The sequence below is a fragment of the Chiloscyllium plagiosum genome, unplaced genomic scaffold, assembly GCF_037043375.1.
Source record: "Chiloscyllium plagiosum isolate Xiang-an unplaced genomic scaffold, Cpla_swu_hap1 HiC_scaffold_17, whole genome shotgun sequence".
NCBI lineage: Eukaryota > Metazoa > Chordata > Chondrichthyes > Orectolobiformes > Hemiscylliidae > Chiloscyllium > Chiloscyllium plagiosum.
In genome coordinates, this window is record NW_028270155.1 from 61,352,142 (window position 1) to 61,366,559 (window position 14,418).

Consider the following 14,418-nt stretch of genomic DNA (forward strand, 5'->3'; position numbering starts at 1 on the left):
ACCGTATCTGCATTAGGGAACTGGAGACCTGGGAAATTTTCAACTTCGGTATCTTGAATGTAGAATATTACATTCTCTGTTTCAATAACTTGTCTGTCCATTTCACAGTCTTCAATCAGTAATTTGTTTTCCAAAGCTGAGATGATCGAAGCTCTGCATAAGATTGGTAAAGGAAGAATGTTACTGCCTCGACAGTAATGGAGGGCTGGAGTTCAGCAGCAGTGGGCTCGGGATAACTTGCTGCATCAGGACAAATAGTTTCACACAGTGCATTGGCCTGAGGCCCACACTGCACTCGAGTGTCCGTCTGGGTGAAGGAGGTGAAGGAGAGAGGCCTGAAGCCCATGGGGAGGCTATACAGCCGGCTCATGAGGATCTTTATCTCGAGTGTAAATACAGCACTTCCTCAAGGTGCAACCAGACCTGTTTGCTCATTTGGTACGGGTCTAAATGCGAGGCTGCATTCCTGATTACAATATTTCACACATTTTCTTCCTGTTAGCATCCTGGGATCTGCCCAGTGCCTTGAGCAGTTTGCTCTTGGCCAAAGAGTGTCCTGGTTCTGCACAATGCCATCCAGACAATGCTCATTGATTATGTTCTCTGCATAACATGCAGCACTCGCATGAAATAAGACAGAATGATGCCAATCAATTGGCCTGGAGATATCTGGTAGGGTCAGACCAGTTTGTGCAGAGGCACTGGGTGACTTTATCAGACCCATGAGGTTTATTCAGTCATTAGCCACAACAAAAACTAAGTAATTGATGGAAGATAGCATTCTGAGGCCCAGAGTAGGGAAAGGATAGCTCCCAGGAAGCTCAGTTATTCAACAAGACAGTAGATTTTTGCAAATGGCAATGGGGGAGTGCTGAGGGAAGAGAGGATCAGAAGCTTCAGGAAATGCAGGATGGCGCTGAACAAAGTAGGAAGACACTGCACACTCGCTGCACTTGGTAGGATTACAGAGAGTGGTGTTTATCACCAATGTGATTCAGGAAAGTGACTAAATTACCTTCATCTATACATGTATAGATCTGGGAGTCAGTTAGCTCGGTTGGCTGGATGGTTGGTTTGTTTTGCAGAGTAATGTCATTACCATGGGTTCAATCCCCTTACTGACCCTCCTTTTCAAACACCCCATCCCCTCACCTGAAGTGTGGTGACTTTCAGGTTCAATCACCTCCAGTAATCTCTCTCCATGAGAGAGTAGGTCAGTGATCTTCTAAGATTATGACAACTTTACCTCTTCTACAAATCTACAACTATGATTTTTAAAATGTTTCAGGATTTAAGTGTTTTACATGATTGAGATATGAGATCTGGCTGTCTGAGTAATTCCATAGAAGTACACGATCACAGTAGGTTTATTCATGATTAATTATAAAATAGAGAGACAGAGAAAGATATTCAGGGTATTCCAGATGTGTAGAAGCAGAAGACTTTGTAACTAAGAAAGATGGATGGTAGGGAGGGTTATAGTCACAGAATAAGGGGTCAGCCAGTTAGGACCAAGGCAAGGAGGAAGGTCGTGTTGGGAAATGTCTTCATTTCTTTTTAAAGACAAAAGCCACATTGCACTGACTGAGGATTACAGTCACTGAAAGCATCATCACTTGTACATTCTACATTTTAAACCATTGAAATGGAGACACCCTGTCTGCCAGGCTGCACCAAGAGAAATAGCCTTGAAAGAGTGTGAATGGGTGCCAATCCTTATCTCATGAACAAAGGTTAACAAACAATCCAACAGGTAAACTTAATGGGCTGGTGACACACCATGAGGTGGAGGCAGTGACAAGCAATCGAGGAGGGCTCTAGGAGCAGTTGGCTCGCTTCCCACAACTGAGAAGGGGATCGCGGAGGTCCCTGTGCTCAACAGGAGAATGAGCTTCTGACAGAGGTCGGTCGTGAGAAGGGACCAAGGAGGACTCTGGGAGAAGACAGCTCGCTCACTCCAACTGAGAAGGGGATTGTGGGGGACCCAGTATCGAAGAACAGTCTCAGAGAACAGTCGTACCAAAGAGTGGTCACTCCACAATGTGATGGCCAGGCAGTAGGAGTGTAGAGATGGCAGGATTGTGAGTCACTGAAAGGAATTGAGACAGCAGATCCAGGAAACTCAGGATTCCATGGCGCTGTCTAACGGGTCCGAAGTTTTAGATCCCTATTTAGTGAGCAATGTGACTGAATTGGGGATGGATGACTCGAAGGAAAACCATAATACCATGGTGCATGAAGGTACTCTGGGAAAAGAGAGAGGGGCTGAGGGGCAGATTAGGGAGACGGTAGCAGTTGGTGACTCAATAACTCGAGCAATAGACAGACAGTCTGGTTTGCAGATGAGATGGTGAGTCCCGTATGCCCTGCTGCTTTCTGGGTGCACAGATTTGGGATGTAATGTAACGGCTGGATAAACTTCTGGTAGGGAGGGTGAAAAACCGATGGCTGTTCACGTGGGAGCCAATGACACAGGGAGGGATAACAAGGAGGTCTTGCAGGATCGGCTTCAGGAGGTAGGGAGTAGGTTGAAACACAGCACCTCCAGGGCAGGAATCTCAGGAATATTCCCTGTGCCATGAGCTTCACCATTTAGGCAAAGACAGATCAGGGAGGTAAATGTGTGGCTTGAGGCCTTGTGCAGGAGGGAGGGGTTTAGATTTTATTACGAGTGGGATCACTTTTGGGAAATAGGAGATGGGCTTCACCAAAACAGAAATGGAAATAATCTCCTGGCTGAGAGACTAAATAGTGTAGTGAGTGTGGGTTTAAACTTGTAAGGCAGGGATGGGGGTTAACTAATGGACCTAGTTTTGGAGGTACCAGAGAGGGCTAAACAGAGAAGATGGAGAATAGGGAAAAGGAAGTGAGGGAAGGATTGAGTGTTGACGGTGAACAAAGACATGGTCGCCTTCCATTGGGCAAGGAAGAAATAAGGGCAGGATAAATTGTATGTATGTAAATGTACGGAGTATAGTGAACAAAACTGGGGACAGGAAACAGAGATTTGTCTCGTGGGATATGATGTAGCAGCAGTGAGGGAATCTGGATGGTTAGAGGTGAGAAACTGGAAGGGAGTGGTGACCTTGTTAGATATTTATTATAGACGTCCAAATAATGGGGAGGAAATAGAAAAGAACAGTTGCAGGCAGATTATGGAAATCTTCAAGACAAGTTGGATTGTGATCGTTGGTGATTGCAATTACCATAGGGTAGACTAGTCAGTAAACAAGTGTGCAGGAGAACAGTGTGGAACAGTACATTCCCAGTCCTACAGAGAGGGAGCAGTATTGGATCTGGTCCAAGGAAACGAGGGAGGCCAAGTGGAGAATGTCAGAGTAGGGGAGCATTTGGGAAATAGCGATCATAGTATTAATCGTGTTTGATATTATGTTGGCAAAGGATCAAAATCAGTCAAAAAGGCTGGCAGCACTCCAGATAGAAAAGTTGCCTGACCCAGGTGGGATGCATCCTAGATTGCTGAGAGAGAATACGTGAGTCTTTGACAGAAATTGTTTAGCTCTCTCTGAGCACAGGTTTAGTTCTGGGGAACTGGAGGATTGCAAAGTGACATCATTGTTTAAGAAAGGGCAAAGGATAACCCAGGAAACTGCAGACCTGTCAGCTTGTTATCAATAGGAGGAAATCTGATGGAAGCTATAACAGGGGATAAGGTAACGATATACCTATAGACAGTCAACACGGTTTTGTCAAGTTTCAGCAGTATCTGACAAACTTAATTGAGTTCTTTGATGAGGTGAAACAGGCAGTGGTGAGGGTAGTGCTGTGGATGCTGTACATTTGGACTTGTAGAAAGCATCTGATCCGGTGCCACACGGCAGGATGGTTCGTGAATTAGAAAGGTTTAGGATTGATTGGTCCTTGGCAGCATGGGACCAAGGCTACAAGGTCGAAAACAGACGGTAGGTGTAGATGAGCATTTCTAAGACTGGAGATGAGTTGAAACTGTTGTTCCCTGGGGTCTGGTGTTGGGACCCTTGCTTTTTCTGATTCATACAAATGATTTGAAGTTGGGTGTTAAGGGTAAAATCTCTAACTTTGCAGATAACACTAAGCTCAGGAGAATAGTGAATTGGGAAGAGGATACTGAGGGACTTCAGAGGGACATTGACAAGGTGACCAAATAGGCAGACACCTGGCAGATGAATTTCAAAGCAGAGAAATTTGAGGTGATACATTTTGGTAGAAGAATCACGATACAGAATCCAGGCTCAATGGTACCACCCTGAAGGGAGGTACAGGAGCAGAGGGAACTCAGGGGTCATGTGGATGATTCTCTGAAGGTGGTCAGACAGTTTGAAACAGTTATTGAGAAAGCGTATAGGATCCTTGGGTTTATATAGGAGCCAAATGTATAAAAGCAGGGAGGTGATGCCATACCTCTGTAAATCATTGGTCAGACCACATTTGAAGCATTGTATTCAGTTCCAGGCACCTTATTTAAGGAAGGATGTTAAAGCCCTGGAGCAAGTATAAAGGAGATTTACCAGAAATTTCAGGATTGCCAGCAAGAGAGCTGGGAGTGAAATGAGGAGAAACTTCTTTCCTCAGAGAGTCGCTAAGATTTGGAACGTGCTGCCAGGGAGAGGGATGGAGTCAGATTCCATTTCAGCTTCCAAAAGAGAACTGGATATATATTTGAAAGTAATGGATTACATGGGTACAGAGATAGGGCTAGAGACTGGGACTGGCTGGGGAGTGCTTTCAGGAGCCAGTACAGACCAAATGGATCAAAGGGCCTCCTTCTTTTAGATTTTTTTTTTTTAGATTACATTACAGTGTAGAAACAGGCCCTTCGGCCCAACAAGTCCACACCGACCCGCCGAAGCGAAACCCACCCATACCCCGACATTTACCCCTTACCTAACACTACGAGCAATTTAGCATGGCCAATTCACCTGACCCTGCACATCTTTTTGGACTGTGGGAGGAAACCGGAGCACCCGGAGGAAACCCACGCAGACACGGGGAGAACGTGCAAACTCCACACAGTCAGTCGCCTGAGGCGGGAATTGAACCCGGTTCTCAGGCGCTGTGAGGCAGCAGTGCTAACCACTGTGCCACCGTGCCGCCCTTCTGTCCTCTGATATTCTATGATTCAATAATTCAAGGACTAATCATTTGGACAATGGGATTCTGGCTAAGAGAGGAATTCCCAGCCATGATTGAATCAAGTTCTAGCTGGACTGTACTTACCAGTGTCACACTTGGGTAACTGGGCAATTGGACAGACAATGCCATGTGACAACAAACCTCTTTATATGTTTAAGTAGCTGTCTTACTGGGCAAACATCTGAGACACTGAAGAATGAAAAGCAGGAGTGGGTTCTCCTTGTTGTCGCTTTCTCTCTATCCAGTTTGCAAGTTTTGAACCCTGTCAGCTGATCTTGATTATCCACGTGCCACAGACCAAGGTTGTAAAAAGAACTCAACCTATCGCTGCTGTCTCCACACAAAATGGATAAACCATCAATCGACATCTTTAAGCCACATCGATGCTGAAATTAACACAACCACCAAATTCAGTCTGGAGTAAGTCATCAGTCTTCAAGAACTATGTAGCCCTTCAATATTATTGGACTCTAAATTGGATGATCTACCCTCCTAGTCTGTCACTTTAACCCTAACATCAGATGCATGTACTTTTCCCACAAACAATGTTAAACTGACAGGAGGTGTTGCAACTGGTTTCCCTCTTTTTCCTATCTTAAATAATTAGTAAATTTCCAATCCAATGCACAATTCTCAAAACAAGGTAGACTTGAAATTATGATGCACTGACTGCTTCAATACCTATAGGAGGAAACATCAGAGGTTGGGAATTTAACTAAACCAAGTCCCATTATTTTTTCCATTCAATTTTCTGAAACTGATATTGAAGCCTTGATTTATGTTCCGTTTTCCCTCTTGCAATGGTCACATTGCTGTGGAAAGACATGCAAAATACTAACTTCACAAAATGTCAATATCTTTCACGGAATTTCATTTTTGAAATGCAAAGTACATGTTAGGGAATTTCATGGTGACATAGTGATAGCCCTTGGAAAATGTAATTGTTAGAACAGTTTTCAATTCTCAATGACAAAGACAACCTATACATTAAGATCTTCTACCTGGTTGAAAAATTAAATCACTTCACATCATTACAGTTTTATGGACATTATCCGTCCCTCAAGAGCATTTCAGTCTCCTCGGAAACAAACTGTGACCTCACATCGTAGATTAAGATCCTGGCTAAGGCAAAAATGAGTCTGTTTGAACTTAACACTGAGTTTAAAGGGGCCTGCTAATTTTAGGTTTCCTTCATGTTTGAATCATATGCTGCTATCTTTTCCCTTCCAGTGAAAATGGAATCTGTCAGAAATGCATCCAACAGTTTCACATCTGGGTCGTGTCCACCATTTTAATGGGTATAGGAGTCTCCAGGACTCCACTGGAAACCAGATCTTTGTGTCTGTTGCAGTATTGCCTTTCTTTGTGTTTAATTAGCTCAACTCTCCCTCAAACACTCATATTAGAATAATCTTCGAATATTAACCACTGTATTACTCAGAAGATCTTTTCAATCTTGTGATGACAGCAAGGCCTAAAAGGGCAGGATAATAGGCCACAGATGGAAAGAAATTTACAATCATGAGGGAAATGCTGTTGAGCAAACTGCTGGAGCTTTGTGCTGACAAGTTTCTCTGGTCCGGATGGACTCCATCCAAGTGACTTAAAAGTGGCGGCGAGTGAAAGTAGATATGTAGTTTCTCATATTGCACAGTTTGCTGGATTTGGGGAAATATCTGTTCCAGTGGAAGAAAATTAATGCAATTCCTTTATTCAAAATCTGTCAGAGCGAAAATATTAGAAGCTATGATCAAAGATATTATCATAGAGCACTTAAAAAAATTGAAAATAATTAGGCAGAGTCAACAAGGCTGTGTGAAAGGGAAACCATAACAAAATGAATTAATTTACTAGAGCTCTTTGAAGAAGTAACATGTGTTGTGGAAAAGGTGGATATACTGCACTGATTTCCAGAAGGCACCATGTCAAAGGTTAGGGAGGAAAATAAAGCCTGAGGGTGTAGGGTATAACACATTGATATGGACCGAAGATTAACTCATTAACAGGAAACAGAAAGGCGGCATAAATAGGCCTTTTTCTGGTTGGCAAGGTGTTACAAATAATGTGCCTCAGGAATCAATGCTGGGGTTTCCAACTTGTATAATTTATATAAAGGAATTGGATGAAGAAACCTAAGGCAGAATTGCTAAATTTGTTGATGACACCAAAATAGGTAGAATACAGAGTCATGAATAGGACAGATTGAGGCTACAACAGGTTACAGAGAAATAATTGGGTGAAGATTTGATGAATGGAGTATAATGTGGGAAACTGCAACTACCCCGTTTTAGAGAAATAAAACAGAAACATTTCTAAATGGAGAGATTGTAGACCTTTGTGAAACACAGCAATCTGGGTTTATTAGTGAATTAATCACAGAAATCTAGCATGCAAGTACAGCAAGTATTTAGGAACGCTGTTAGACCGTAATTGTTTATTGTGAGAGGGATTGAATACGAAAGTGGGAAGGTTGTGCTCCAGTTATGCAGGGCACCAGTGAGATCACATCGGTGGATCTATGTCTAACATTAATCCCTTATTTAAGGAAGGATGGAAATGAAGGAGGAGGTTTAAGAGACCCAAGTGGGCATGTTGGCTAATGAGAAAGGTTTGGACAAACTAGTCTTGTAAATGCTGGAGCTGAGAAAAGTAAGAGGGGACTTGATTGAAATGTAAGACCTGGAAGGAATCGAAGTGGAGGATGTGGAGATGATGTTCTTTCTTTATGGGAGAACCCAAAACTAGAGGTCACTGTTTAAAAACAAAGGGTTTAAAGATGGAAATAAGGAGAGTTGTTTTCTCTCAGAGGATCATGTATCTTTGGAACACTCTTCCTCAAAAGATGGCGGAAACAGAAACTTTGAGTATTTTTAAGTCAGAGGTAGATAGATTCTTGGTAAGGGGTGAAAGGTTATGGGAGGAGGAGGCAGAATGTGGAGTTGAGGTTACATTCAGATCAGCAACCCCTCCCCCCACTCCCATGATCTTCAATAAGATCTTCAATGGCAAGGACAGGCTCAAGGGGCCAGATAGCCTATTTCTGATCCTGACTCATACGTACATATATTATGTTTTACAGTCTCCTTTAATTCAAGGTCAATCGTAATAGTTTGGAGCGGGTGTGTGACCTCTTACAAACCTCCTGGTGACAAGTTCATGTAACCTCATATTATGTCTGCCCAGAGATAGACCCATGTGACTTCTTGGTCTGCAGACATAAAGTCAAACTGAACCTTTTTCAAGGTTAGGCACAAGCTTAACATCTGGATACAACAGAGACGGCAGCTGGCCTACACTCACAGGCCCAGAGTTAGTCTGACTGAACAATATGGGGAATAAAACAGTTGCTGCTTTGTCACAATGGTGTAAAGGTCTAATTTCATGTTAACTCGCAAGCAGAATATACATAGTACTCCAGCTTGAGACCAATAATTCCAACTGTTCAATCTAATCTTCATACCTGAAGGATCTCATCTCTGGAACATTCTCAGAAACTTCTTCAACACTCTCTAACATTCATCTAAAGTGTGGTACCCCAGCACCTGACACAATACTCCAACTGAGGACTCACCAGTGTCTGAGACAGGTTCAGCATCCTCTCCCTGTTCTATTATTCTGTTAATAAAGTGAAGGATGCTTTATTCTTTGTGCTGTCAGCTTTAATGACTCACACACATGTACCCCCAGGTCTCTCTGCTCTTGCACATTCTTTAGAATAATTGCCTTTGTTTCATACTGTCTCTCTATGTTCTTTCTAACAAAGTGCATCACCTCACACTTTTTTGCATTGAATCTTCTATGTCCAGTCTACCATCCCATCAATGTCCTTTTGAGGTGCTGCACTACTAGCCTCACAGTTTACAGTGTCTTGAAGTTTTGTATCTTCTACAAACTTGGAAGCTTGGCCCCTATACTCCATGATCTAGAATTTTAATATCAGTCAGGAAAAACAAGGGTTCCAATACTGATCCCAGTTTGGAAACTTGTCATCTCTCAGGAGAACATTCTCTCAGACAATGCACATTGATCTCTGTGGAGAAACTGCTTCATACAGCACGAGTTCTGTTGGAGACACACACAAACATGGAAGGGTAAAACTCCCAGATGAATGTCCATTGTAGCGATGTTGATTTCCGTACCAACTGCTGCCCTACTCAGAGTATACACAAATATTAACATGAGTTCGCAGAAGGAGTAGGCCACTGAGTCCCATTTGTGCAGACATTTTTAAATGGCAATGTAACATGTAACACACTTAAATTATTTTGCAAGCTCGATCCAGCCGTTAGGAAAGAGACCAGAGTGGTTCAAACATTGGGGATGCTGGTTTCACAAGACAATGGCTTGCTTTCTGTAGTTCCTTTCTGGGAATAGGTATAATTTCCAGCACTTGTCCTGAAGTGTATTGGGCTCCACACATGTAGTGAAACAGAATAGGGATGTGTGCAAAATATAATGAGCATTCCATGGAAGCAACACAGAAATGTGCAAGTTTAACGCCTTATATCAAGAAAGATTTCTCCATTTGATACCAATTTTACCTGAGCTTGCTGATGGTAAAAGAAGCAATATAAATCCTAATTTCTGCCCCCCTATTTATCACTCTGGCAAAGGATTTTCATGGATAACACTAGCATGAGGCTAGAGCAGAATATCCTGTTCTCACTGGTGTTCTCACAAGCTTGGAGACAGGGAGGGTAAATAATTAGGTGGGATGGTGTTTTACCTGAACCCTGTTGACTTCCCATCTTCACCAGAATTAGGGTCTGGGTTGCAGCTAGACTTCCCCACCATGCTCATAGTCAAGGCCCTTAAGTGCTGAAAATGTGTTGCAGCATCCAAGGAACAGGAGAATCGACGTTTCGGGCATAAGCCCTTCTTCAGGAATGAGGAAAGTGTGTCCAGCAGGCTAAGATAAAAGGTAGGGAGGAGGGACTTGGGGGAGAGGCGTTGGAGATGCAATAGGTGGAAGGAGGTCAAGGTGAGTGTGATAGGCCGGAGTGGGGTGGGGGCAGAGAGGTCAGGAAGAAGATTGCATGTTAGGAAGGTGGTGCTGAGTTTGAGGGATTTGACTGAGACAAGGTGGGGGGAGGGGAAATGAGGAAACTGGAGAAATCTGAGTTCATCCCTTGTGGTTGGAGGGTTCCTAGGTGGAAGATGAGGCGCTCTTCCACTAACCGTCGTGTTGCTATGGTCTGGCGATGGAGGAGTCCAAGGACCTGCATGTCCTTGGTGGAGTGGGAGGGGGAGTTGAAGCGTTGAGCCACGGGGTGGTTGGGGTTGGTTGGTCCAGGTGTCCCAGAGGTGTTCTCTGAAACATTCTGCAAGTGCGAATAATGGATCACAAGATGGCCTCATCACTCCACCTCTGCTGGGATTAACGCAGCTACAAGTGGGCATGGTGCTATGTGGCGTGCTGGACTGATCAAACTGTGTGGACTGCTTGTCATCTCTGGGGAGAGTGTGTGTTGGTGTCCTTCAATCAGAGGCAATCAGGAACTAATTGAGGGATAGCAGATAAGGAAGGGATGGGCTGATGAGAGGTGCCCCTGCATTTGTTTCCTACCCTCCTGGCCCCTTTTTCCCTGCAACTTCCCACAGCACTATCCCTGCTACATTAGTGGGCGGCACGGTGACACAGTGGTTAGCACTGCTGCCTAACAGCACCGGAGACCCAGGCTCAATTCCCGCCTCAGGCGACTGACTGTGTGGAGTTTGCATGTTCTCCCCGTGTCTGTGTGGGTTTCCTCCGGGTGATCCGGTTTCCTCCCACAGTCCAAAGATGTGCAGGTCAGGTGAATTGGCCATGCTAAATTGCCCGTAGTGTTAGGTAAGGGGTAAATGTAGGGGTATGGGTGGGTTACGCTTCGGCGGGTCAGTGTGGACTTGTTGGGCCGAAGGGCCCGTTTCCACACTGTAATGTTAGGTAATTTAATCTAATCTAATTACTGACCAGTGGTGTGGCTCCTCCAGGAGCCTGGGATTTGGGGGAGCCGGTGGGGAGGATCCTTCTGACATCATCCATGACCACCTCAGTGGCACTGCCGAGCACATCAACTGCCAGCAGCTCTCACTGTATGGCACTGCTACCCCCAGGGTAATGATTCCAAGGAAGGCTCTGTCAATCGCCGTGCCACTGCCTGATTGGCATGTGGTTTGGCTGGTATTTGTCCTAAAGAGACACAATGGGTCTCTTGCTGACTCTCTCCAGTCATCAGGTGAGACCTCTGATATTTCAACAAGACTGCCTCGGGTACATCCTTCAGACTGGGATACGAGCACAGAGTAGATTCAAACAGAGGGAACAGCCCGAAAAGCACCAAGTATTATTGAACATACAGTCTAGTTAAAACCCATAGTACTGGGATGATATCTAAATGAACTGTGTTGTGAGGCTGACAATGCCCTCTGGGAGAATGATTATTTACGTGTCAGGAGTGTGGTTGGTAAATCTCTGGATGAATTTGTTCACAATTTCAACTGCAGCCATGCAGTGTTCACTTCCATCAAGCTGGCACTGCAAATGTTCACAAGTCTCAGTCGGCCCTGAGTGGAGAAGGAGAGGATTAAATAATCAGGTCAATACAAATCAGCTCCAGCCCTTCGAAATACCAACAGGAAAACACCCACAGTACGGTCTCGGGGTAAACCCGCTTTGTTTTATTCTGGGAGTGGAATTCCTTTCTCAGCTCTTTCATTAACTGGTTAATGAGTTTGAGAGAAATTTCCAGATTTGACTCAAATCGATCAGTGAAATCTTCAATTAAATTGTAAGCAGCGAAGTTTCAAACTGGTGCATCAATCAGTTCATTACAAATAATTTAAACAGTAATATTCCCACTATGTTACTATGCTTTTACAATGATTCAAACTTATCAAATATTTCAAAAAACTAGAATAATTATTAACTGGGACCACAGCAAATCCACAATCTGACAGAGGGATCATTTGGACCAATTTACATGAAGAACCTTCTGTCATAGAGAAACAATGGAGCATAATGAAACGGACAGACTGTAACCTCTCCAATCCAGAATGTTCAGGATCAAGGTATCTCTGGATACTGGAATTTTCTGGATTAAAGAATAATGTTAGAAAACAAAATTGGAGAACATCAAACTTATAAATATTCACCTACAGCGTAAAACACCGATAAAACATTATAAAGCAGTAAAAATATTGCGTTACTTATGCCCCATTTCCACTCACAAAGTATTGGACTAAAATGGTGCTTAAAGTTAATCAAATCCACTCAGAACATTTCTAGAACACTCATGTTTCTAAACTCTAGATTTCTAGACTGCAGAGGCTGGAGTTTATTTCCAATTTTATATCTCATTTACACAGTCGAAATAGTTTGGGATCTAATTGTCTCTTTATTCACTGATGGGTTCTTATCTTCATTCAGTGAACGGGGATTCAGTTTTTAGAATTCTGTTTCCTGTGGGTTTGTTTGTGAAGTGAAGCTAATTAAGATGTCACTCCACGGATTTTGCTAAACCTCTTATCAGAATTGGTTAAAAATGGTCTGCAATATCCAAACTTCCACATAAAAGCTCAATCCTGTAACGTATGTTGGAAATGTCCACATGAGGCCATGACCTGGAGGTTCTGGTCTCACTCCGAGGCTTGACAGTTAAAGATGGGGTGTTCATAAACAAAAAACAAAATTGCTGGAAAATCTCAGCAAGTCTGGCAGCATCTATGAAGAAAAATCAGAATTAACGTTACGGGTCCGGTGACCCTTCCTCAGTTCTGAAACGTTAACTCTGATTTCTCTTCATAGATGCTGCCAGACCTGCTGAGCATTTCCAGTGACTTCAGTTTAGTGACCACTTCTAAATGCTTCTACCATATGGCAATGGCAGATGGCATGAGCAGCCGTGGTGAGATATCGAAATGAATTAGACCTTTGACCGTCACCCTCAATAGTTCCAGGCTTCAACATGTGTCTAACAGTACATGTTACCACAACATTTCAGATCCCTTGAAGTGGCCAGTGAGCTCAGTTGGCTGGATGGCTGGTGAGTATCAGATTGGTGCCCCCAGTACACAGATGTCCTCCAATCTAACTGGGGTGGGTTCAAGACCCTTCTCCTCACTCCATTCATGGTGGAGATTGATGGGCTGTGAGTTGGACCTCTCTTCAGGCAGAGAACTGAAGGAAGCCATGACAAACCTCCACCATCTGCTACAAGCAGCCATGCTGTCCCAATAAAGCAGCAGCAAAGAGAATTACAGTACTTAATTTTTCTGGAACAGGATCATTTCACGACCCCATTGTTCATGTTGCACACATCAGACAGCTCACTGATCATTGCTGCATTATAAAGTGACTGATGCACTAATTGGGTGCATGGCACCAGCTTCACCAACAGGGCAGGGAGAGTGGTTCCTTCTACATTTCTGGCCCTCCCAGGCTGTAAGGAGTCACCGATTAGTCCGATATTTACATTGAGGGCCAGAACTGCGTTTAATTAATCCAGTCATGGGATTCAGTTCCATTAGTAAGGAATGGTTTGTGATCACTGGCAACAGAATACTTATGTAAAAGTCTGTCTTCCTGACAATATCCATAATCTGCGAATGCTTTAAATGATTCATTGGTGGAAAGATGTACTTCCCATAGTTGTGTGGTAAGTAACCAATGAGGAAACCTTTTACTATACTCCAGGTTGGTTACGATGAGATCCTCACCAAAGCAGACACTCTTGATGAGCAGTTGGATTTGAATTGTCAAACAGCTGAGACCTTGCTGCTGGATTATTAATCCACGAGGGAGTTGAGGTTTACAGTGATTGGGCGGGAAAGTGAAGATTAGGCCAAGGTCGGATCTGCCATATTCTTTTTTTTAAGTTTAAAGTACTCATATGTAATGGGATTTTTGCCAGTATTTCCGTCAATGGACATACAATTGAGCTGAGTTTAAATTTCTGATGGAACTGTCTCACAGAGGTCCAACTGCCGCAGACCTCAATGTGTGATAGCAAAGGGCGTCTATCACACAACAGTCATGTACAGTACCCTGAAATATCACAGAACGGGTCCTTAATGGCAACCTCATTGCTTAAGAAAATTGTAAGTTGTTGATGTAAACTGATTTAAATTGAGATGTACATTGTCCAGATCAGAATAATATATTTATAAAAACATTTAATTACCTGCTGAAGAGGGTGTGCTGATGCTTGATTCCTAAAGTGGAAATTTACAGCATCAGATAAGTTTTCAATCAAATAAATGTTTATAAATAACAGAATGGAGATACTGAGTAATAATTGGACCTTA

The 14,418-nt window shown here is 43.4% G+C and overlaps 1 protein-coding gene across 2 annotated transcripts in view; it reads right to left on the bottom strand.

Moving 5' to 3' along the window:
• Nucleotides 1-14,418, bottom strand: part of LOC122545421 (adhesion G protein-coupled receptor G2-like) — a 172,387-nt gene that overhangs the window by 31,330 nt on the left and 126,639 nt on the right. For both annotated transcript variants that reach the window (XM_087996003.1, XM_087996002.1), the window contains exons 3-5: nucleotides 14,295-14,325; nucleotides 11,562-11,679; nucleotides 3-153 (exon numbers count right to left, since the gene is read on the bottom strand). In XM_087996003.1, coding sequence (XP_087852129.1) covers nucleotides 3-153; nucleotides 11,562-11,679; nucleotides 14,295-14,325 — 300 coding nt within the window. The remainder of the gene's footprint in view (nucleotides 1-2; nucleotides 154-11,561; nucleotides 11,680-14,294; nucleotides 14,326-14,418) is intronic.